Source organism: Podarcis vaucheri (assembly GCF_965113315.1).
Source record: "Podarcis vaucheri genome assembly, chromosome: 1".
In the NCBI taxonomy this organism is placed as follows: domain Eukaryota; kingdom Metazoa; phylum Chordata; class Lepidosauria; order Squamata; family Lacertidae; genus Podarcis; species Podarcis vaucheri.
This window is the reverse complement of record NC_138759.1, coordinates 42,060,310-42,084,211: the sequence shown is the minus strand read 5'-3', so window position 1 is coordinate 42,084,211 and position 23,902 is coordinate 42,060,310. Positions and strand designations below refer to the sequence as shown.

General features: G+C 40.9%; 1 protein-coding gene across 1 annotated transcript in view; it reads right to left on the bottom strand.

Moving 5' to 3' along the window:
• SPRED1 (sprouty related EVH1 domain containing 1) overlaps window positions 1-23,902 on the bottom strand; it is a 77,873-nt gene that overhangs the window by 30,546 nt on the left and 23,425 nt on the right. The window contains exon 2 of the mRNA XM_082240717.1: window positions 1,552-1,726. Within this exon, the coding sequence (XP_082096843.1) occupies window positions 1,552-1,726 (175 nt within the window). The remainder of the gene's footprint in view (window positions 1-1,551; window positions 1,727-23,902) is intronic.

The window sequence follows — 23,902 nt, the reverse complement described above, 5'->3', positions numbered from 1 at the left end:
CTGTACTAACCAGTTATTTCTGTTCCTACGCTAAGGTCTGCCACAAAAAAATAGAAATCTATCTATATCTATCTGGAATACGTTGCTGTCTTTGGACATGTCATGTCTGAAGATACTCATTCAAAAATCTAAGAATAATTTTCAGCACTACAAATAAAGCCCGACCAAAACCACATTCATGAAAAGATTTACATCACATATCAGCAGCTCAGCTGGTAGCATGAACACAGGAAATGGTCTCACAGGATAGCAACGCATATTAAAAGAAAGCCCTATGATTTGTTAAATGGCGGAAACATTATTTAGGGCACAAATTATTTATTATTAATTGAATTTGTGTACTGCCCTTCAACACAAAATGCATAATAATAAGAAGAATACCCCCCAAATAAATAAATATACCCCCCAAATAAATATTTATTTCTTTGGATTGCCGTGTGCTGGGTGTTGGTCTGCTGGGTGGAGAGCAGCCTTTATGGAAGTGGCTCCTGCAAGGCTGGTGTTAACATTTAAGGGACCAAACCGCAGGGGCAGGGACTGGCTATGGAGGTACTTTACAGTGGGGATGCTGACTGAATGGCTTGAACTTATGTGGCTGGCTTCTGCCCTTGTGGAAGGGTCCTGCATATGTAATCCCAGCTTTGAGGGAGCCAATCTTGGAAGTGACTTCAATTAGGTTTCAGATAACATTCAAAAAGCTCCTGGTTTTCAGCGATTGTATCAAACATGCATAAGCAATTCTGGATAAAACATAAAGTTGTTGTCCTGTTTGCAGAAGCACTTATGATCCAAATGAGGCATCCACTGATGTAAGAAAAAGGAAGGCAATTTTGGGCAGTTTCCTTGCAGCCTCTGCACCACCTTCCATGTTGCACGGAAAGGTCCCTGAACTATCGGGAACAGATTTGGGTTGCAGGGTGCTGCAATGGGAAAGTGGAATTGGCATAAAGTTCCCGCACCTTTCCAATGCTTCTTCAGTTCTGGAACAAACTTTTGCTTTTAACTTGTTTTTAATTTTTTACGATTTTACTGTATGGTTTTATAGTTTCGCATTGTTGTAAACTGCTGTGATATACTGCTATGAGTGGCATATAAATATATTTATAAATAAATAAAACTCTTGTTTCCACATAAAATTAATGTCATATTTATGCATTCTATCCCACCATTTATTGTTCTTAAACGTGATTAGTTTTAAGTTTTCCAAAATGACTGATGCCCAGTTTGAAGTGCTCTAGCTTTAAAAATAGAACTTGGTGTAACAGTATTCTAGACTACATTCCTATTCTTATTGTTTGTTTTACAGTTTTACTGTGATTTTTATAGCCTAGTGTGAAATATTATTTGGGTTATGAAATGAGAGGCAATTTTTAAAAATTAAAATAAACACTCTCCTCTGTCTCAGACATTTGCTTGTTTTTGTTATTTTTGTCAAATAACAAAATGAAACTATTATCATCAAAATACCTTACTCCCATATTGTCCAGATTAGAAAGATACACAGAAATATGAATGTTCCTAATGGTACAAGAAAGAAATAGTTGTCCTTACCGTTTTATCCCTGAGACGCTCCCCATGTATAAGAAAATCAGCACAGCCATTTTCTTCCTGGTGAATGACTTTGAAAACGGTGACATAGCTTAGACCACCCCCTCCAAGTGGTAGCCACCCACCGCTTGAGTCATCACGGGTCATCACCACAGCTCGCACACGGGCATAACTATTACTGAAAGAGAGAGGTGAGAAAAAGCAGTTAGCTTCTCCACTTAGTTGAATGTGATTTAAACTAAGTCAGTTCACAGCACAGACATTTGCACTTGCCAGGGAATGGTCTGAAGACGAGGACTGGGGGACGCGTTTCATGGCAGACCAGCTTCTCTCCGATGGAGAGCTGGAGGGGGAAGAGTCACCGAGAGAGACACAGAAACGGAACAGCTTAGGGAGGAGTTACCCAATTACGAGATAATAACAAGGGAGCCAGAAGGGAGGGGGCAGCTAGTCGAGACGTCACTTGAGAGTGTGGGGGACCCCCCTCCCCACAAACTAGGAGATCCGAACGTACATATCAGAGAGCAAAGGAGTCAGAGGGAGGGAGGAACTTCCCGTTGGCGCCTAAAATGCTGTGGAAGTCAGAAGGAGGATTTAGAGTAGCCAACTGCCTTCCTTGCGGAGAGCTGTGTATTTGTGCTTGCCGCATGATGAAGTAATAAAAGGACTATATCAACTGCGCGTTAATTCTTATCTGTGACGTTACTGAAGGAAGAGGAGGGCTCTCCACGCCTGACAGCACTATTCAAAACATTTACATCTTCAACAACTCTACTTAAATGCACACTTCTTAGCAATTCAGGGGTCTAAATAGGAAAACACTGTGTGCTGTGTGGAGACCCCCAATTTAAGCATGTACCTGTATTTTATGATTCCAATGGTTTAGGCAGAGGTTCTGCTTTTTTATACAGATATATAGATGTATAGATATTTCTTTTTCAGATAGTGTTTCTATGGTTTGGCCATGGCCTTTGGCTAGTACAATAAAGCTTATTTACTTCTTACTAATATTTAATTTGCCTTTTGCATTTCTCTCCTTAGCTGCAGTTGGGGTTTACCAGATCCTTCTAACTGAGTGGACTATTCAACATGCCTGGCTTGTTCAAAAAATGTTCAGCAGAGTGCTACATAGCGCTGTAGTAAGCCAAAAATCTAGGGGATACACCACTAGGTCTTCAAGAAGTGTTCCCAAAGCTTAGTCCTCGAGCCATTTGCACGAATTCCTGACGGTATTGATCAAAAAAATGGATGCTGAGGTAAGAGCTGGACAATTTATTGACTGAAAAAAAGTCAAAACAATGTAAAAAAATCTGGTCTCACCAAACTCAAAATACCAGGGTGTTCGTGACAGCCTTGCATCAGAATGTGTGGCAAGGCAGTATCATTCACTACTGGTAACCACGGCAACAGTGTTGGCAGAAATGGTCCTGTTTGTATTCAGTTGTGCACTGTCTTAATTTGGTAAGAAATGAATGGGCACAGATTGGATCAAAATACCCCACTGCACTAAAGCCTAAACCAAGTAAAAGATCATTATGTTTGCACATTTGCTTCCTAAGGAGAGCCACTTAAAATTGTCCAGCAAGCTTCTCTTATCGCATTTTCAACTCCCCCTTTGCCCTTATAATGGTTAAAAGGAGTTACTTTATTGCTGTTCTACACTGGTAGGGGCATGCATGTAAGATCATAGCCTTTTATGTCAGAGTTCTAATTATAGGTAGACAGCCGTGTTGGTCTGCCATAGTCGAAACAAAATAAAAAAATTCCTTCCAGTAGCACCTTAGAGACCAACTAAGTTTGTTATTGGTATGAGCTTTCATGTGCATGCACACTTCTTCAGATATATCAGAGTACAGTGGATGCTCGGGTTGCCAACCTGTTCCAGTACTTCCAGGTTTGGCATGGTGCGCTACCTGAAAACGCGCAACCCGAAGCGTCTGTAACCTGGGGTATGACTGCAGTCTGAAACAGCCACTATCTCCTCTATTTACCACTGATCAGAATCACATGACACTTCAACAGAAGGAAAGCTCTCTTTCACTGATAAAGGTTACCTAGACATACCCAAATACTTGTATTTAGATATTTTGTTGTATAGAGTTGCTAGAATTAGCAAGTCTAACTTCCAGCTTTGAGCAGTGGGACTGAAAGAAGTGGTGGAGTCACTGCCACATCCCAAGCTAGCCTCATGCTAGACAGGTTGGAATGTGGGGTGCCCCCCTTTTCTATTTTTTGCACCAGCTCCACACTCACTCTCACACACACACACACACGACAGCATGTTTCCCTAAAACACATGCAAACGTGGAAAAACTGGAAACATAAAGTTCAAGAATTCGTATAATTTTCACTCTCAACCATCACAAGTTTCAAAGGGTACGGTAATCTATATTGCTAACTCCACTGGAAATCATAATAAATTAATCACTCAGTCTTTGTAATGAGAAAATAGACTCTCATCCTGGTTTAAATGAGTTCCTGATCTCATGCGCTACATATTCCTTAGAACTAAATTTCACTGAGGTTTCTTAGGGAGTGTCAAGGAAGTTTTTAAAAGCTCACTTACAGATTTTCGTGTTTCTAGTTTTAAGGGAGTGCCCATTCTTACTCGAGAAGCCCAAAATCATTGTGCTGATTGTTGTGATGGAAACTGTTGTGCAATCACACAGTGAGACAAGATGACAGAGATGGAAGTCAGATCAGTGAAAGATCCTTTATTTCTATAGACATACCTTCATATAAGCATTTTTAAACTTTTTATATACCCGGTAACTCTCTGTCTCTCTCAAACTGTGTACTCATGCGAGATAGATCTTTTGCATCAACTGTTCCAAGTGTGCTGTCTAGAGAAACAAGGAGGATCTTAGGGTAGTCTCACAAACTAATGTATGCAAATACATGAGGTGATGTGAAAGTTCTATGTTGAATGCTTGATAAACAGTCGTCGTCGTTGTCATCATCATCATCAAAGAAGCTATCCCTTGAGTTTGCAGGCCCTATTATGTATGTGCAGATAGCTAATGTTGCCCTAATGTTTGCAATTTTTTTCCAGTCAAGTACCTCTTAGTTTTTTTAAAATAACCCACATAAGTTTCCAATATGTCAATTAAAGTTACAAAGGTCAGAGTTGAAAGGATTGTATGCATACCTCATCTTTCTAGAATGCCTAGAGGATGTTGAGTTTATTTGTGTTTCTATTCTTTTATCTGACAAGCGTAAGTTTAGGATGTTGACGAATGTCAGTTTTCACAGAACAAACTAGAAAAAGGAATCCCAAAAATGACATTCTCCCCCTTAAAGCAGGAAAAAGGATCTCCCGTCCTCAACTTCAGAAGGAAAGTAAATTCAGTAAAGTTAATGGTCTATTTTTTCCTCTCTCATGCGAAGCAGTTATACAGAATACTATTCCAGTTTAATCAGGCAAAATGCTATGGACGTGCTTCTATCACCATGAGCTCAAGAGAAACCCAGAAATCCAGAAGAGGAGAAACATGAATTAATGAGCAAACTACTATAAATAGTAAAGACTTTTTCTTTGCTGCAATTCTACTCATAAAATTCATCATTACGCAGAATTGGCTCGCATTTCAGGTAGGATCTATCTATCTACTCAGTCAGTATCTCGAAATATTCGGGTTTGGTGAGAAAGTAATAAGAGGAGTAAAGGAGTGACAGACCAATTCAACTGTTTGCTTGCACTATAAAGAAAATTCAAATTTGTACCGAGAGACTCTGAATGCAAAGTACTCTTGGCAAGCTTTTCTTTTGCCTGACTTGTACATGAAGAAAGTATTTCTTCTTCTACTAGGCTTGTTACTGTGCAAACCTGAAACCCATCTTCTGTGATCTTGAGGTGTGGAAGTCTCTGCTGAATAATGAATCTCTCACTGGGGCTGTCATTATCATAATCAACTGTTTTCAGCAAAAAATAATTTCACAGATGCACCTCCCTTCTTCCTGAGAGAATCCAACGCAGCAAGTATGAGCACAGAATTCAAATCTGGAAAAGAGTGGGGGCCTGCTAGAACAATATTTCATCTGCCCGCTAGGGAGAATTGAGAACAGGTCATGGGCTCCCTCCCTCCCTCCCTCCCTTTCCTTTCCCAAATCCTGAATGCCAAATCACCACTAGGAAATGCTGCAGTTGTTGGAAAGCAGATCTTTTGAAACTGCAACATTACGGTTCAACTAAATGCATGAACAACTTCATTCTGGGTGAATCACAGGAAATAAAATTGTGGGAATTTGCCTTGCCATTTTCTACACACTTCTCTCCTTTTGTTGCTTCTGTCTGCTCAGTACTTTCTGCAGTTGACACCTTCAATTCACTCTTGTAATCAGTTCTTAACATAGCTGTCAACTTACAGATTTGAAAATAAGGGACCAGCAGCCAAAATAAGGGACCTGCAGCCTCACCTGTTCCAGGCACTCCAGTCTTCCTGTCCTCCTGGTCAAACTCATGCTGGTAGCTTCGAGAACACTGTCCAACCAACTTTGTAACCAGAGGTTCAACTGAATAGAATCTGAATCACATGCACCACAAGGCCTATGCAGCCTCAACTTAAGATGGCTCCCCGGCCTGGCTTTGCACTGCAAAGTTTGCAGCAGCACGTGCAACAAAATGGCGTCCAGCATTCAACCCCCCCCCCTCAGCTTGCATTAATTAGCCACACACAAGGTATGCAAGCTCCACCCCCCCAGTTGTTCTTAGACTTCTTATTGGGTGAGCAACACAGCCAAGCAACAAGTTGGAGCCTCCCTCCTCCCTGGCCGGCCGGGAGGGAGGGAGAGAGAGGAGCTGCTTCCTTTCAAATTTAAAGGACATCAAGGAGAGTAGTAAAAGTAATAAAAGTATAGCATCTTCTTTCTTTCTTTTTTGCTGGAGCAAAGGGAGGACACTACTTACAACAAATTGATTTACTATGCTTCTCACTTACTAATAGAAAGATAACTTTATCTATGTTTCTGTACCAGGCCCTCTCAGATCAAAGTGGAAACACCACATCCTTTCCAGGTTTCAGCCACTGCTCCACCCTCTTCTGAAAATGACCATGGTAGTTTGGAAAAAAATTGCTATGTATGATAACCAAGACCTTATCCTATGGTAGCAGCTGTCATATGGGCTGTCATGTGGGGCTCTGTTAATGTGCAGACAATTTTGATCTACTTGATTCTGGGCTTAGTATGTATTTCACCCTCTGCTTATGAGCTCTTGGTATCAATTTTCAATTGATACCAGGGGTCGCCAATTGTTTTCTAGTCCACCCAAATGACAACTTGTGTTCTGATCCTGATAAGATTCCGGATGCAATCCGCACAGCCTATGGACAATTGCTTAGTATGCAGGACATCAAACAATACTTCCAGTTCCCTCAGGCAAACGGGTCAGATAGCAGTACAAGATGTTCCGCTAGCTATGACACAAATGTACTTGCTAAAGCGAAATTCTAACCTCTGGCCAGCAAAAAGACAAGTCTCCCGAGAGCAGGCGAAGATAAACAAGGCTACTTTTATTTAGGGAAGGAGGATCTTTATTTAAGGAAGAGGAAGGAAGTGTCTGTTGTCAGCCTGCACCAAGCGGGGGACAGGCCACCAAGAAGCCTATATCCCGGAACAGAAAGTCTTTGTGCTGTGTTTGCTAGATTGTAACCCAATGACAAAGAGGCTCCTTCTTTTAATAAATAAATAAATAAATCATATTGACTCCAATTCCATATTAGATGGTTTACAAATGGAACTGTATCATTATAAAAGTTTCCTACATTTCCATCACCTTCTAGCCCAGGGTGACCAACAGAACCAAGGTCTGAGATCTGTGGCAAGGACTGGCTCGAGTCTCAGTACCTCCTTCCAAGTTTTATGGGAGCAAAGTAAAGGGACTGAGGTTTGGGACATACTGTAGTTGGGAGGGGACAAAACTGGGATTTGCAGGGCCTTTATATCCTCTGTTCCCATGGTGTTCATCAATACTTTTATCCAACTCATAAACGTAAATGGCTACCATTAATTTCTATTGGGAAGAAGCACAGAACCCGGGGAAGCATTGCAAATGCCAACCACTATTAATACTGGTTGGCTTAGCCACTGCCACTGTGAACCAATTGGAATATAAGTGAGGTCCTACTTCTGGTTAAACATTCAATATTTTATACAGTGGTGCCTCGCAAGACAAAATTAATTTGTTCCGCGAGTTTTTTCGTCTTGCGAAGCACGGTGTCGGAAATTTTTTGGAAAAGCTTCAAAAATCACCAAAGTCTTCAAAAAAACCCAAAAAGGCTACCACACCGCGTGCTATGAGTTGCTCCTTGAAGTCAAGTCGCAACTGTATTAACGGTTTTAAGAAAAAGGAAACAAACTTGCAAGACGTTTCCGTCTTGCAAAGCAAGCCCATAGGGAAAATCGTCTTGCGAAGCAACTCAAAAAACCAAAAACCCTTTCGTTTTGCAAGTTTTCTGTCTTGCGAGGTACCACTGTACCTCAGGTTTCCTGCTCATAAAGATGGCATTTAAGACCTAAAAGGCATGTGCTACAACCCAGCTCGCAAAAGATAAAGGATACTGAGATATACCTGGATGAAAATCTACATAGTAATAATATATAGACCTTCAATCAAGAGTGGGATATAAACATATTAAATAAATTGATTTAATTAACTCTCAGTCAAAGAAGTGGAATAGATTCAAGAGGCTTAGTATCATCCTTCATAGGAGAAAAGCCAATACCACCTCTCCGATACGCCAAAAGATAGCAGCAGTATGATATTTCAGGTAAAGAGGAAGTTAGAGAATAAGCAGTCCATCTCACAAAGTTCAGTTTAGATGTAACACACATTCCACTCTTCCCTGGTGGACAAGAAGAGGAGATCTGAAACTTCTGCTTCCATTCTAAATGAACAATTGTTTCCACATGTCTTAATACAGAAAACCATGGTTGGGCAGTATTATGTTTTCAGAATAAGTCTGAATCTGAAGCCATGGTTTGCTCCTGGAGTCTGGATATCACAGGGAACTGTGACTTGTTTAAAATGGGAAGTGAATGATTCTAATTTTTCTCCTTCACTAGCATGAGAAAAAGGAGAAAGCATGCAAATCTAAAGCTTCATTTACTTTTAATATCCTGTTATGTTACAAGCTAGTGTTTAAAAGCCTAACCAACTTAGTCCCTAAAAACATGAGAGATCCCCCTCCTTCCCTATGGGCTCTCGTGGGTATGACAATCTCTTGGTACTTCCACTGTCCTCAGAAGTTCAGGGGTGGCAGCGGCCTGGGAGAGCCTATTCTCTGTGGCAGCCCCTACATTGTTGAATTCCCTCCCCATGGAGATACACCTGTCACCTTCACTATACGGTTTTTGGCGAAGACACACCTCTTTACTCTGGCCTTTGATGCCTGAGATGTGTTTTCAGGACCCACGCTACTCCTGTGACTGTTAATTTGTTTTAACCATTTTTAATACTGAATTTTAAATAATAACAACAACAATTTATTATTTATACCCTACCCATCTGGCTGGGTTTCCCCAGCCTCTCTGGGCGGCTCCCAACAGATTAAAAACAGAATAAAACATCAAATATTAAAAACTTCCCCAAACAGGGCTGTGACAGCATTGTTGTGACATGCTGGTGAAGGGTGAGAAATAAATCTAAACAACAACAACAATGAACAGTGGCCCTCTTGTCTTAGAAAGAGGTATCAAATTTACAAAAGAGAAGACAAACCCAACATTTAAAAAATGGAATCAGCACTGGGATACGTTAAAGCTATGATTGATTTATCCACACGGCCTCATAAGAACATACCATAACAACAGGCCTGAGGTCCATCTAGTCCAGTGTCCTATTTCACATAAAGACCAACCAGATCCCTCTGGGAGATCTATAAAAGTAATAGTCTTTTTCTGTTGCAGATCCATGGCAACTGGTATCCGTCTGATTCCTAAACCTAGTGGGGGAGAGTGCTAAGGGCTTGGGGGTGCAAAATGGCAAAAATTACCTCCCTTCCTCTTCTGTTAGTGGAAAGGATCTTCACTGAATCAAAATGCTTGTGCCCATTTAAGGGCACTCACTGGAAACAATTCTCAGTTCTCCTATTCTTGCTCTAAATGAAGCAGCACAAGCTCTTATGGATGAGCAAAAGAAAGCTGGTCATTTTTAACCACTCTTTTTTTTTACATTTTCAACTGTTCTTATTTCCACCATTTGCATGCCTCATTTTATCAATTTATACTCACTGAACATGTGCTTACTAGAGAAGCACCTGTGCGCATTTGGTATTATAGTAGAGAAAACAAATGAAAAGCATTTCATTCACAATACAGATTTGTTATTCTTAATATTAATCCCCCAAGCCAGCAGTTCCCAAACTCAGAAATACAAGGCTATGTAACTTTCCCAGCCAATTTACCAAACCTAGAACAAGAACAAGAACATGGACTTTGGCAGACTTGACTGAAGCTAAAGAAAACTGACATTAAAAAAGTACTTTAACAACACCCGGCCTGAAAGGAAATACGTTGTTTTCTAAAAATACAGAATAATTATGTTTCGAAAGTCAGATGCTCTTCTACTCTCTCTTTCAGAACAGCTCTCACTGCAAGTTACAGAACTCTGGTTTAATGCAAAGGAAATTCTCACTTAGCATTTGTGGTCAGTTTCAGTCATTTTTGCCTCTCAGTACCAGAATCTGGCATGGCAGGTAAAGGTTTTCTTCAGATTAAGGCAACTCTTCCCTGATGATAAGAGTGTTACAATCTTTACACCGTGAATGAGCATTTGCGAGGCATTTGTGGTCATTTTAACAAGTAAGCCACATTGATTGTATATGGCAGATAACAAAGTAGCAGTGTTAAAATAAACTAAAAGGGAGCAAGGGGGAAGAAAGGAAGCAAAATAATGATGTTTAGAAAAAGATTTTACGGTCAGAAATTAATTACTGCTCACCACAGCTAGCAAAACAAATGGGATATTTTTACAAGCCAAGATGATTTGCTATGGCAGGTTAACTGTTGTCCTTGTCCATTATAGGTATTTCTTTGACGAGCCTCACCTAGGAGGTGACATTACGGTGCAGCTTGCAGAGGAAAGCCGATACGGTCCAACCACACCCCAACTGCAAAACTGTCACACCTGTTACATTGGCAGCTTTGCTCAATGTTCTGGAGTTGCGGATGGGCAGAACCAGGAGGATGGGTGTGGTGTCAGGACCACGGTCAGTCAGATGGCCCTATTATTCGTCACTCAATGCTGTGTGGTATCATTTATAGGCCAATCAGAAGCTATCAGCTGAAGAATTCCATAAACTGGAATCACTTACATTGTATATCCATTGTATATCCTGCTCCATCTCACAGTCCTGAGTAGCTTGCACATATACATTTTAAAAGACAGAATTTATTGTTGGGAGGAGAAATGTGTCTCCAGTTGCCCTTCTTCCTGTGGGCCAAACTATTTGTCCTGTTTTCTTTGTAGTAACAGAGCAGCTGACTGTTGCAGGAGACTTATTTCTGGAAGGGAGAAGGAAGCAGGTTCCTGCGCTATCCCTCACACATCTCATTATTCAACTCCCTTGCCTTCATGTTAGGCCATTTTAGCCTCCATCCTCTGTATCAGCCTCCCTTAACCTGGTGCTTTCCAGATGTTAAGACTGCAATTCCTATCACCCTCAGTCATTGGCCAAGCTGGCTGGGGCTGATGGGAGTTGTGGTCCAAAACACATGGAGGTTGGCAAAGGCCAGATCGGGGGTAGCCAACACTGTGTCTGCAGAAGCCTTCCCTGCTACCTATAGGCTCTCCTACCCCACTGCAAGTAGGCATGAAAGAAGAATTATATTGTACCCAACATATGGGTTGCAGTATATGTTTCCTTGTTATGTTATGTGCGCACACAACAGTTTCTCCTATTTGCCAATGGGCCCAAAAATATTAGCAACACTTTTTCTTTTTCTTTCTTTACTGATTGACGGTGATGGTGTTTTCTCTTTTTTGGGTTGTGTATGTGAATGGTGTTTTATTGTTTAAACTCTTAATAAATATTTTATAAAAAAACAAAAACAAAAATATTAGCAACACTTGCTCTAGATTATTTAAGTCCTCAGCCTGCTTCCTGTATGAGGTTTTAACTATTTAACACGCAAACTGATTATTTCCCCTTCCTACACAGAAACTGGATTGTGAACTATTTCTTTCCCTTAAGGAACCAAATGTTCCAAACCGTCAAGCCAGCTCAATCAGTGTTAGTGGTTTCGCTGCCACAAATTTAATACATCATATATAGATGATAGATTATATAGATCTATATATAGGATGAACAAGCTAATTTATTTTAACTGGAAAATACTTGTATAAAATACTTGATCAAAAAGTTCTCCAATTGGGGCACCAGTTTCTTTGTGTTACTTTGGCTGCTAACGTGAGAAAATATTCTTTTCTCTAATATTCTGTTACATTCAACAGACTGGTTGTGTCTGAAAGATAAGTGTCAATGTTTGATACGATGCTAGCCATCTCTATGAATCCCTTGATGGAATATAATTTCAATCTTCTTTCATTAGCTATGTGGAGGAATCCTTACCCAGATTGAAATAGTTTGTGCGCTCAACTCCTTCATATGTTAACTCACATGAAGGGGGTCCACACAAAGAAAGGGGTGGTTAAGCCCCACTTCCTATAGCAGGTGGCTTCCTCCCAACACCCCCACATTAGACCCAGATGTCTATAGAGGGAAAGCCTATGCACAAAATACATGAAGGAGCTTTTGTCCTGTGATGTTTTCCTGCTGAAAACCTCAAGCTGCTATTTGCAGCAAAAAACAGTCTGGTGTCTGGTGTGTGTGTGTGTGTATGTATGTTCAAACAGCACAAGTGAGGGAAGGTACGGTAATTTCTAAATCCTCTGGCTGTGCTTATTCACTGGCTAGAGCTCCTGCAGCATGGCATTAATACAGATCAAACAGGGCTGTTGCAAGGATAACTATGGACATATGGGAAGTGCTCTTGGAATGTGCTGGTCAATGCTAGGTATTTTTTATTCTCCTCTTCTCCCAGCTAAACCTGCCTATCTGTGTGGTAAACAATAGCTACCCACCAGGCAGATGACTCAAATGAGACCTTGGTGGCCTTGGCCTTTACTGTCCTCCGTTTCCACCTTGCCTTTCATGCCCATCCCTAATTTACTTTCTCACCGCAGTTGCCGCTTACAACCCCATCAGTCTCTCTTCCCATGACCCTGAGAGTGAGACACCAGTTACCGAAAAGAAGCCACCAAGATAACAGAGCCCTTCCTCTTTTCACTGGGACTTTTCTGCAACCCAAGTGCTGATCTCAGCAAAGGGAGGCCAATTGTGCAAGAGAGGCCGTGGGAAGGGAGATGGCAAACAAGGGAGGAAGGGAGCACCTGCACTAAAAGAATCTTTAATATCCCTTTGACCCCTGCACAGATATAAATGTGAAAGTCACTACGTACTTCTCTTTTGCAGTTTGTTGGCACTGAGTCGGGAGGAGGAGATGAAGTAAATGTTTAAAGCAGGACATAGGTGAAAGTGAGTTGAGAAATACTGATTGGTTCTTCATTAAACTGAAACAACATGGCACTCTTTATTTATACAGATATCTAATGTTAGTTCCCCAGGCTATTTTACATGTAGAAGGCAAGGAAGCATACATTTTTTAAGGTGCCTTGGTATATTTATGTCTGTTTACAGAGTCTGAGTCATTCTTTGTATGAGCTTCTCACACACCAGGAAATACACACCAAATCAAACAGTTAAATGTAAATACTCAAATGTAAATATGGCAGACAAGATCATATTGCTTAAACAGTTCCAGCCACGGCAATTGCTAGGTTATGTAACGAGCATTGAAACTACCTCAAATTTAGAGGTCCACAGCACAGAGGGTAAAACATGTGCTATGACTACAGAACATTCAAGGTTCAATCGCTGGCATCTCCAGAAAGACCTCTTTCTGAAAACTTGGATCTCTGTGGGTTGGAGACACTCTCCTCCAGTGATTTCACTTCCTCTTACAGGATTGGTTCCAAATAATAGAAATGTTGACTGTGCCCCAATCCCATGAACTTTGGTCTGTATACAGGTATTTAACACCTGTATGAAGCTACTGGGGGCCATCATTAGATCTAGAACAAAGGGACACTGGTATTCTGATGGGACCTAGCTCAGTTTCTCCGCAACATCTGAATTAGAGGTCATGCACATCCTAAACCAGTGTCTGGATGCAGTTATGTGTTGGATGAAGGCTAATAAACTGCAAATGAATCTTAGCAATGGATGGTTCATTCCCAGGTGCTCTGAAGGAGCAGGTATGCAGTTTGGGTGTGCCCCTAGATCCATCACTGTCACAAGATGCCCAGCTGACCTCACTGGCTTTGAGCACCTATTATCAACTTTGGCTACAACAGTTACTGGACAAGGACAGCCTTGTCATGGTGGTCCATGCAGACATCACTGTAATGTGCTGTACACAATCTAGATTACTGTAATGCACAGTATGTGGGGCTAACCTTGTGCCTAGTTTGGGAGCTGCACCTAGCACAAACTGCAGCTGCTTTGGAGCACAGTGAAACATACAATTTTGGGTTGCAGATGCACTGGTACTGAAACATCTGCACTAGCTGCCTATTAGCTACCAAGTTTTGGTGTTGACATTTAAAACTCCAAACAACTTGAGACCATGGTACCTAGAAGACTGCTTCCTCCAGACCAAACCGGGCCTTAAGATCTTCCAAGAAAACCTTGCTGGCCTCTTTGTGACCAGTGAATTGTCACTTGGTGACAATACAGAAATAAGATTTCTAAATGCCTCTTAAAGACATATGTGTTTACCCAGTGGTTTTTGTTTCTAAAAAAAATGTTTAGGGGTACTTTCATTTTCCTACTCATATTGAAATACTGCCCCTCAATGAGGCCAAACTTAAGATTCACAAAATATTTAGGGGTATTCATACCCCAGTGTCCCCCCGGAAAAAAAGCACTGTGTTTACCCAATTTGGCTCCTGGACTCTGATTCCTAATTTTTAATACAACTTTTTTATATACTCAGTTTTATTTATAGGTTTATTCTACTTTGGAAAAGTTTTTGATCGCTCTGTTTTACATGCATTTATGTTGATTTTATTATGCTTTATGTAAGCTGCTTAGATGTTTCTTTTTATATTAAGCAGCATATAAATTTTAGAAATAAACAACAAAAAGTGGTACAGTGTTATTACTTGTATACGGAAGTGGTGGACACTAAAAGTTGACACAGGGATAAGAGACTGCTGCTTCACACTTTATTGGACAAGAGAAGAAAACTATTTTGCTGAAGAATATGGAGGGATGGTAAGAAGTTGTGAGGATGGGAAAAGGTAAACTATCAGCCCACCCAAATTGTTTACTTACCTGAGCCTGGATATATTAAAATGCACTGGAAAGCAGTTAATATCAATCAATATGATTTTTTAAAAAACATACAAATTAGGGGGGGGGAACCCACTAACAGATGAAACTACAGAAATGTGCACAAACGGTTTTAATAGTACATGTTGCAAATTCAAAGACTAGAGTCTTCCACAAGAGCAAATACACTGTCTCTACTTGTTTTATAGCCACAACTTCAACCAGATACTATTTTCAAGCAAATTAATTTACCATCTGCATTTTTCCACTTTATTCACAGGCTGGTGCATGCTGAAGAATTCCCCCCCCCCCATCAGTGACATGAAAGGAAATTAGAGTGTACATATTTGATTGCATGTTTCTATACAACACCACACACCTACATGGCATTCTCCAAAATGTGCACTTGCTGTAACTGTCTGAAGTAGGGAGCAATTAAACCAGTAGCTGTTCACTTTTTACAATGGAGGTGCAGTCACAATTTATATGGAAAGTGCATAAACCTACACTAGGCCTGGATAATCCATCCAGTGTAATACATTTCAGAATGCATAAAGCAGCACTATTTAATAGCGCTGATGGTTTGTTGTCTCTGGCTCGTCTCTAACACACACTGGTTTTCTCTGCATTTAGTTTTGCTATTTCCTAACTTGTTTTCTTCCCGAAAACGGAAATATAGGTTCACTTGTATAAATAAATATACGGACCACCACAAGACATCCTGAAGCCCTTTCACTACAGTGTATCTAGTATTTCAGTTGGTACTGTGGAATGGTCTACTTGTAACACAGGAACAAACAAGGAACTGAATTTTTTAAATTCAATACAGGGGCTCTGGTCAACTGTGTTTAGAAAACATGCATTTCTATGAATAGAACTACTCATATGTAAACATAATTTAGGTTTTTCTTCTCTTAAAGGTAAAGGTACCCCTGCCCGTACGGGCCAGTCTTGACAGACTCTAGGGTTGTGCGCTCATCTCACTCTATAGGCCGGGAGCCAGCGCTGTCCGCAGACACTTCCGGGTCACGTGGCCAGCGTGATGAAGCTACTCTGGCGAGCCAGAGCCGCACATGGAAACGCCGTTTACCTTCCCGCTAGTAAGCGGTCCCTATTTATCTACTTGCACCCGGGGGTGCTTTCGAACTGCTAGGTTGGCAGGCGCTGGGACCGAGCAGCGGGAGCGCACCCCACTGCGGGGATTCGAACCGCCAACCATGCGATTGGCAAGTCCTAGGCGCTGAGGTTTTACCCACAGCGCCACAGCTAAATCAAGGTAAGGTAGTAAAAGCTATCACTCTAATGAATTACATAATCCCGTTTGGGGGGAGAAACCCTGAAGGGTGATCTTACTCCATCAGATGGATGGGGGAGGATGAGATCCCTTCCAGTTGGTTCTGGATCTCTCAGTGGTTTCATGAGGAACAAACATGGTGTCCTTCTGGGTTGCGTTGCTATAATGAAACTGTAGGGCATTAATTTGCAGTGGTTCCAGTACTTCTTTCGGAACAGATCTCAGAAAATTGAGCCAGGAGACGTGTCATTCATATCAGTGGCCTTTGGCTTGCAGGTTGCCACAAGGAACTACTTTGTCTCCCATACTATTACTTCACTGATAGGTGAAGTAATCCTAAGGTGTGGGATACAATGCCTTGAGTATATAAGACCACACCCAATTCTCCCTCTTTTCCATTTGACCCTAGGGATGCAGAGAAAATCTTTAAAAGACGTCTCAGGTCTCACTGATGGTTTAGAGAAGGGAGAATAAACTCAAAGTTAATCTAAACAATACAGAGCTGCTGGTTGAGAACATGGGTGATTCTGCAGTATGTGTACTTCCTGCATTAGATGGGGTTGCACGCAGTATTAGAAATTCGCCAGGCGCCATATGCATTTTGGGACTGGCACAGGTCCAACTGCAACTATGTGGAGATCTCTGGATGCCAGGTTGGTGACTGAAATATCCATCTGTCTAGCCCCTCCAGCTATCTTAAATAGGTAAGCAGAAGACTTAATTTTCTGCATTTATACCCATCTTTTTCTCCAAGGAGTACATGGTTCACCCCCCCTCCACAGTTAATCCCTACAACGACCCTGTGAGATAGGTTAAGAGGCTGTGACTGGCCCAAGGTCACCCACCCAGTGAGCTTCATGACTGAGTGGGGGCTAGAACCCTGATCTCCCAGGTCCTAGTCAAACACTCTAATCACCACACCACACTGGCTTCCTAGAGTACTTCTGCTATGGGCAAGCTATATAAATGAAGTAGGTAAATAAATATGACGAAAGCAAAATGTCACTTAGAGAAGGATCTGAAATATTTCCCTTGAAGCTTGTACAGTGGTACCTCAGGTTAAGTACTTAATTCATTCCGGAGGTCCGTACTTAACCTGAAACTGTTCTTAACCTGAAGACCACTTTAGCTAATGGGGCCTCCTGCTGCTGCTGTACCGCCGGAGCATGATTTCTGTTCTCATCCTGAAGCAAAGTTCTTAACCTGAGGTACTATTTCTGGGTTAGCGGAGTCTGTAACCTGAAGCGTATGTAACCTGAGGTACCACTGTATTTGTTTTACAGTATTATGGATTCTTTTATTTGCTGTATTAATGTGTTGTAAACCACTTTGGAGTTTTTTTCTTTTAATTATAAAGCAGTATAACAACAACAACAACAAATTATTTCATTGCAAAAAAAGGTACCTAGTTGTTGTAACATTACGGTGCCATTTGGTGATTAGCTTATACATCTGAGTTTCTAACACTGGCTGTATGCATCCTAAAGACCCACATTTGCAGCTTGGATATTCTCTTGGATCAAACTGCTCCTAAATGCCCACAAAATTGCAGGGTCCAAGAGCACTTTCTCTTTTTTATCTTTTTTAATAAGAAGTTTTATTGCTTTTCAGTGTATAAACCCAAGTGCACTTTCCTATAGTATAGACTGATATGCCAGCTGCAATCTTTCTAGATAAGAATGGCTTAAGCCTTGGTAATTCATTCCTTAAGTCACATAGAAACTAAATTACTGCAGTGCACTCTACCTGGGACTGACTTTGAAGAGTTATCAGAAACTGCAACTGATTCAGAACATAGGATCAAGAAGACGCAGCGAGCTAGAGGGAACATATAATGAAAATATTTTAAAAGGTTCATTGGCTTTCATGCCAGATTCAAAGTGCTAGTTTGAACTTGAAAGTCCTGGGTCTGAATAACTTAAGAACCACCCCTTTCAAAAGGAACCTACATGTAATTTGAGATCTTTCTCAGAAGCCCTGCACCTTGCCCCTCTGTCATCTGGAACATGGTGGAAAATAGCCCAAAGCGGGAACTTTTTAGCTGTGACACACTATGGGACTCCCCCCGCCCTGCTTTCAAGATGTTCACTCTGCTCATCTTTCCTGGTTTTCAGACACTAGGCAAATTGATTCCTTAGCAGTGCACCCTATAAGTTGTTGTTAAATTTCTATCCCAACCTTCCGCTCAAAGGAGCTCAGAAAAGCAACTGAAACAGCGAAACAATATATTTAAGTTTTTATTTTATTTTAAAAAACCACTTTAAAAACATTTAACACATTTTAAAACTTAAAAAAAGTTATATAACTTCCCAGTGAATAATATCAAGGTCAAAACCAGGTGAAAACTCACTGTGAAGTTGTTACAGTCAGTGCCACATTTTTAACCAATGCTTTTTTTCTAGGGGAAAACCTTTGAGTACCCTCAGGGAAAAAAGCACTGGTTAAAACTGACATTTCTAATGTCTGGTGGTACATGCTACAGATGGGGCTATATTAATAGCACACCCCGCCCCCCTCAAAATAATTAATTGTGGATGTGTCTCAAAATCAGAATTTCTTGACTAATGATTCAGGTGTTTATCAACCCAATTATACATGCTACAATGCCTATGGACACAATTATTAATAAGAGATCATTTGGTAGTTATCATTTGGTAGTTATATTCTATAAGTGACACCACAGTAATTATCAAAAATATTCATAGCTAAACTTTCAAAAAGATGCACTGACATTTGAGATTTTGCTTGCTAAAATTAAACTTGTATATTACTTGTATGCCATGCAAAACAAGAGTAAACATTCTTGATTTCTGGAAAGAATGGAGTAAATATGTGAAATATTACTGTTTACAGAGAAACTAACAGGATGCTTGACAAAGATGTAGGAACTTAGCAGATTAATAACAAATAGTATGTTTTTCATTATGGCAATTTAAGTAATCCCCTTATTTATATATAACAAAAGATTATTGAATTCCAATAAAGAAACACCATGCAAAGTTTGTGCTTTTCCAGAGTGCCTCTGGGGCCTCGCAAGTATGAAGGGATTCTTTTGCATGGCTGTTTTTTTTTTTTTTTAACTGCTAATCAATGAGTTAATTAACGTTTGCCTCTGCTCTGCTCTTTGCTGTTGTGTTCTCTTTTGTTTTGATTGCTGTTTTAAAATCATACTTGGGTTTCAAATTGGTAAGCTGCCTTTTCATTCTTTTCACTTCAAAAAGCAGGAGATAAACATTTTAAGGAAATAAACATCCCTTTCCTCCTTCGCTTCAGCCTTAAAATGACAAGGAACTGACCAATTTAGGTTTTAAGGGCCTTGTTTTCCTTTCCAAATAGGGCCTTCCAAATATACCACAGGTACATTTGAAGACATAGACACACAAAAACACACACATCAAGCACAATATTTACAGCACATATACACACATTATATTCTTTAAAACTTAAAAGTGGTGTAGGAGCAAATTGTGAAGGAGCAAATTCTGTAGAGATGCACACACCCCACTCTGCACAAGCTGACGTAAGCGCCTGCTTTTTGCAAGGAACCACAACGGTGACCACAATGCTGAATGAGCACTTTCAACTTCTACCCTGGCATTGTTCTTTATGAAAGTAAAATTCATTTTCAGCTGGAAAACAAACCTCCTAATTACCGATAGTCTGTAATCATCTTGAATTATGAATGTGTGCAAAACAATAAAGGAGTTAAGATGCACATACAATGGAGTGCTAGTTTTCTGAAAAACTTGAGAGATAGAAAATTCACAAATTAACCCCCCACCCCACCCAAATATACACAACACCACATGCTCCCCCCCATTTCCATTCCACTTAGTCATGTCTCAGCCTTTCTTAAAACTACAGTAGGGGGTTGAGAGCTCGCCTTCATTCTAGAGAGCGCTTCGCTGTAGTACATAAAAACTTCAATGGTCCATCTGGTGTGTTCCTTCATTCCAAGAGAGGAAAGGAAAGCTCCCCTACTGGCGCACTTTGAAAAGAAGGAAATGTAGATGTCTGTGTTCCCGTTTCTGCTACCACAACTCATTATACACAACAGCGAATGGTGGATGAGGGGGAGGCGAAGACATACACCACGCCACCAGGGAGAAACTGCTACATAAACTTTGCTTACAGTTGGGATTTTTACAGCTATGAAACTTTACTGCCATCCAAATTACCTTCTGCTTTCTAACACTATACAAACAGGCTTCTAGCAGGCCATAAAGCTACATCCAGTAAATATCCCATGGTAGACAGCAGGAAACAACCTTGTGCAGCAGAGTCTCTGCAGATCAGAAAGCTACCCATGTGAATAACAGAAAACAGACCACAAGTTCACATACACTTATCAGGAAAGGTGTCGTAGCCCTGCCTTCCCAGCCTCAGTGAGAACACTTCCCTGAGATGAATGTCTTCTTACTTACCATGTAGAGAGTATCCATTTTACTTGAAGATTGAGAACCTCATATTCATGTTATTCCTTAACTGAGAGCTGCTGAAAGACTACATCTTCCTGTGGTGGCACAAGGTCATATCACCTAACTTCAAGTTTACACAGAAGCCCAAACTGTGGTTCTTCCCAAAACCAATTGCTTTGGGAAGAGTTCTCCCCATGTGCTCTGGGGCTTCTCAAATCACCCTGTCATACTGGGAAGAGTGGTGCTGCGGTGGTCACGTGGCTACTGAACGTAAGTGACTCTAATGTTTCCAAAGTGTTTTTCTGCATAGAATTCATAACAGGTATGAACACAAAAACATAGATGTATACAAATGCAATGGGGGAAGGGAGAGAATTATTCCTACTCATTGGGTTTAGTCCCATTAGGAATTCTTTTGTTGAATAAGGGTGCAATAATCTAACCAAGGCTGGTCTGAACTGGACCTCTGGGCCCTTCTACCCAAGTAACAAGTGCCTGAGATATTGACAACTTGCAGAATTTATCTTGCTGTTGCCTAGCAACTCCTGTTACCAAGGAGCTCAGTTCAGCTGGAACTCTGTACATCCCCCGTCCAAGAGTATGCGTATAAATTGGCTTTGCTCCGAGCAACGAGAGCATCACTGTGGTCAACAGGGAAAGCCCTCATGGTTTAAAGCTGGCATAAGCAGTAGGCACATGGCAGTCACAAGGAGGTTATATCATGTCCCATAAACTCTGGAATCTACTACCATATCTACCACAAATAGTGTCCCAACATTCTTACTTCTCTCTCCTGTTTTCCCTCAATCTCATCTACCTCTGGGTCACAGAATCATAGAACTGTAGAGTTGGAAGGGACCCTGAGGATCATCAAGTCAACGTCTCGCAATGCAGGAATCTCAACTAAAAAGCATCCATGATACATGGTCGTGTGAGAAGGAGAAACTACTACTTTACATACCACCTTTCTCGAGTCCTGGTTCTTTTGTGTTTCCTGCACCAAAGCTGGCTCTCCAAGACTCTGCCTCAGAATTCCTGATTAAGTGACTCTGCCTCTAGTCTCTCCCCTCTGTCTTAATAACTAAGTACACAGTCCAGGCAATGGGTGAATGACTCTCCTCTGTACAATGTTCTTAACCCTTTGTATTCTGTAGTGGTGTTTCTGCAATTTTAATATTTATTGATAGCCTGCCTTTTTCCTTCACAGGGACTCAAGGTGACTTACAGCTAACATAGAAACAGTTAAAAACATAGAGAGAAAAGCAATCATTAAAAAACAATTGAACATCAAAAGAGTTTTTGTATATAGATAGATATTGATATATAGATCTATTCAAACGATGCTCCAAGCTGCGAAGCTGCTTTTGTTGCTTCTAACTCATGTTATATTGGCATGTTGTCACCTTTAAACCTTCATTAATTTATAAAAGCTACAATAGCAGCAATGCTATTCCTCTGGAGAAAACACACTAATATTTGTTTGTGCTAAATCTCCCAAAATAAGCAAGATTATCAAAGCTAATGCAATTTTGCCTGTGTGCACAACCATTGTCTAAAGATCCCAAGAATAATATTCCTAACTCCTCTACATTAACTTTTAAGTGTTTTCATGATACATGAGGACAGACACTCTAGCAGATCTGCTAACAGTATGTCACAGTAGTCTTTGTACCTTTGTCCCTGCAAAATGGTTAGCCTGACCTGGGATTCAACTGCCATGGGTAGAATGGTAGTGCTGGTCAGATAAAATAAACTATTTCCTAGGCTCTTGTCATCCAAAATATACCACTGAAGATAATGCAAAAATGAACCAGGCTCTGAGTATATAGGAAAGTAAAGCAACACGTAGGCTTTTTTTGAAGAATAAAAAAAAGTGTGTTTTTCATGCATCTGTACTGAGAAATTTCAATTTGGCAGAACAACTGAACAAAGAAAAAGAATGGGTGTAAAAAAGATTAGTCATAGGAAATGTGGGCTTGTGCTTATGCAAAGTGGCCTCCGTGGTTTAAATTGATTCACCCCCCCCATGCTGCACGCCCCCCCCCCCAGTGTCACATTCCACACCATTTTGGAGGGTTGCACAAATATTAGCAGCTTTCCAGAGGGCACAGAAGGCTGCAGAGAGAAGTAGGCGAGGAGGCCCCATGGCACAAACAGAGTGCTGCAGTACTTGTTTGGATTCAAACTATTATTTCTGATACTTAACAGCAAGGCAGATTTTTAAGTGTAAAGCAGTGGTATGCGGTGGGAAATTCCTACGGAAAATTTTCTATTTCATAAGTTCATTAGCAACAATGGATGGACTCTAGTTGCAATTTTAGGGGGGGGGAGAGGCGGGGTATTCCTGGGCCGTTTCAATGTTCTTAGCTCCATTTACTAAATAAAACTATATTAAACAGGCTAAATTAGTTGTAGAATTAGTTATAAAATGTTCAGGTGCTGAGTTTCTTTCTGACACAAAGCACCCTAGTTTTCATAGGAAACTTCTTCTGATTTAATCCACTCCCCGCAAACAACAACAACCCCACCATCACAGGTGTACGGTTCATAGGGGCTTTACCCTTGTCATAGGGGCTTCACTCCCAAACAATTTTTTGTTCCCCCCACAAGGATCCCTCCCACAACAAAAAAAAGGGGGAGGGAATCATCATGCTGTGGCGAATGCTCTGCGCTGCCCTGATAGGGATGCAAATTGTCCATCTCTAGTCATCTGCTAGCTCATATGATAAGATAAAGGGTGATAACCGCCTCCTCAGCTCATACGCACCAATCAGTTGAAAAAGAAGCAGTTTGCCTGTGCTAGCAAGAGTGTAGGGCGGCTGCACCCCCCACTGGCATGTGTCCCTGGAAGGCTCAGGCCAACAAAGGTTAACCAGCCCTGGCATAGTCCAAAAAAACACTGCTGATCCACAAACACAGGCCAGCAAGAGAAAGTTCCAACGACAAACATAGCACTTGTCTGCACCTCACTATCTGAAAAGCTATCAGAGTTTTAAAACCTTGTGGCCAATAGGTCTGGGACTGTATCGCAGTCCCAGCAATGCCCCTATATGATTTCTTAACATTGACAACTCCTCTCCTCTTTGCTTAGCAACTAGGAGGAAAACCTACTTGTCTAATAGTTAACTGGCTGCACAATATTGTTACATAACATTTCTAAATCTATTCTGTATTACTGAAACACTGCACTTTAACACTATTAAAAGGAGGTTTTGGTTTAATGCTTGTGCCTAGTTTAAATTACATCAGGC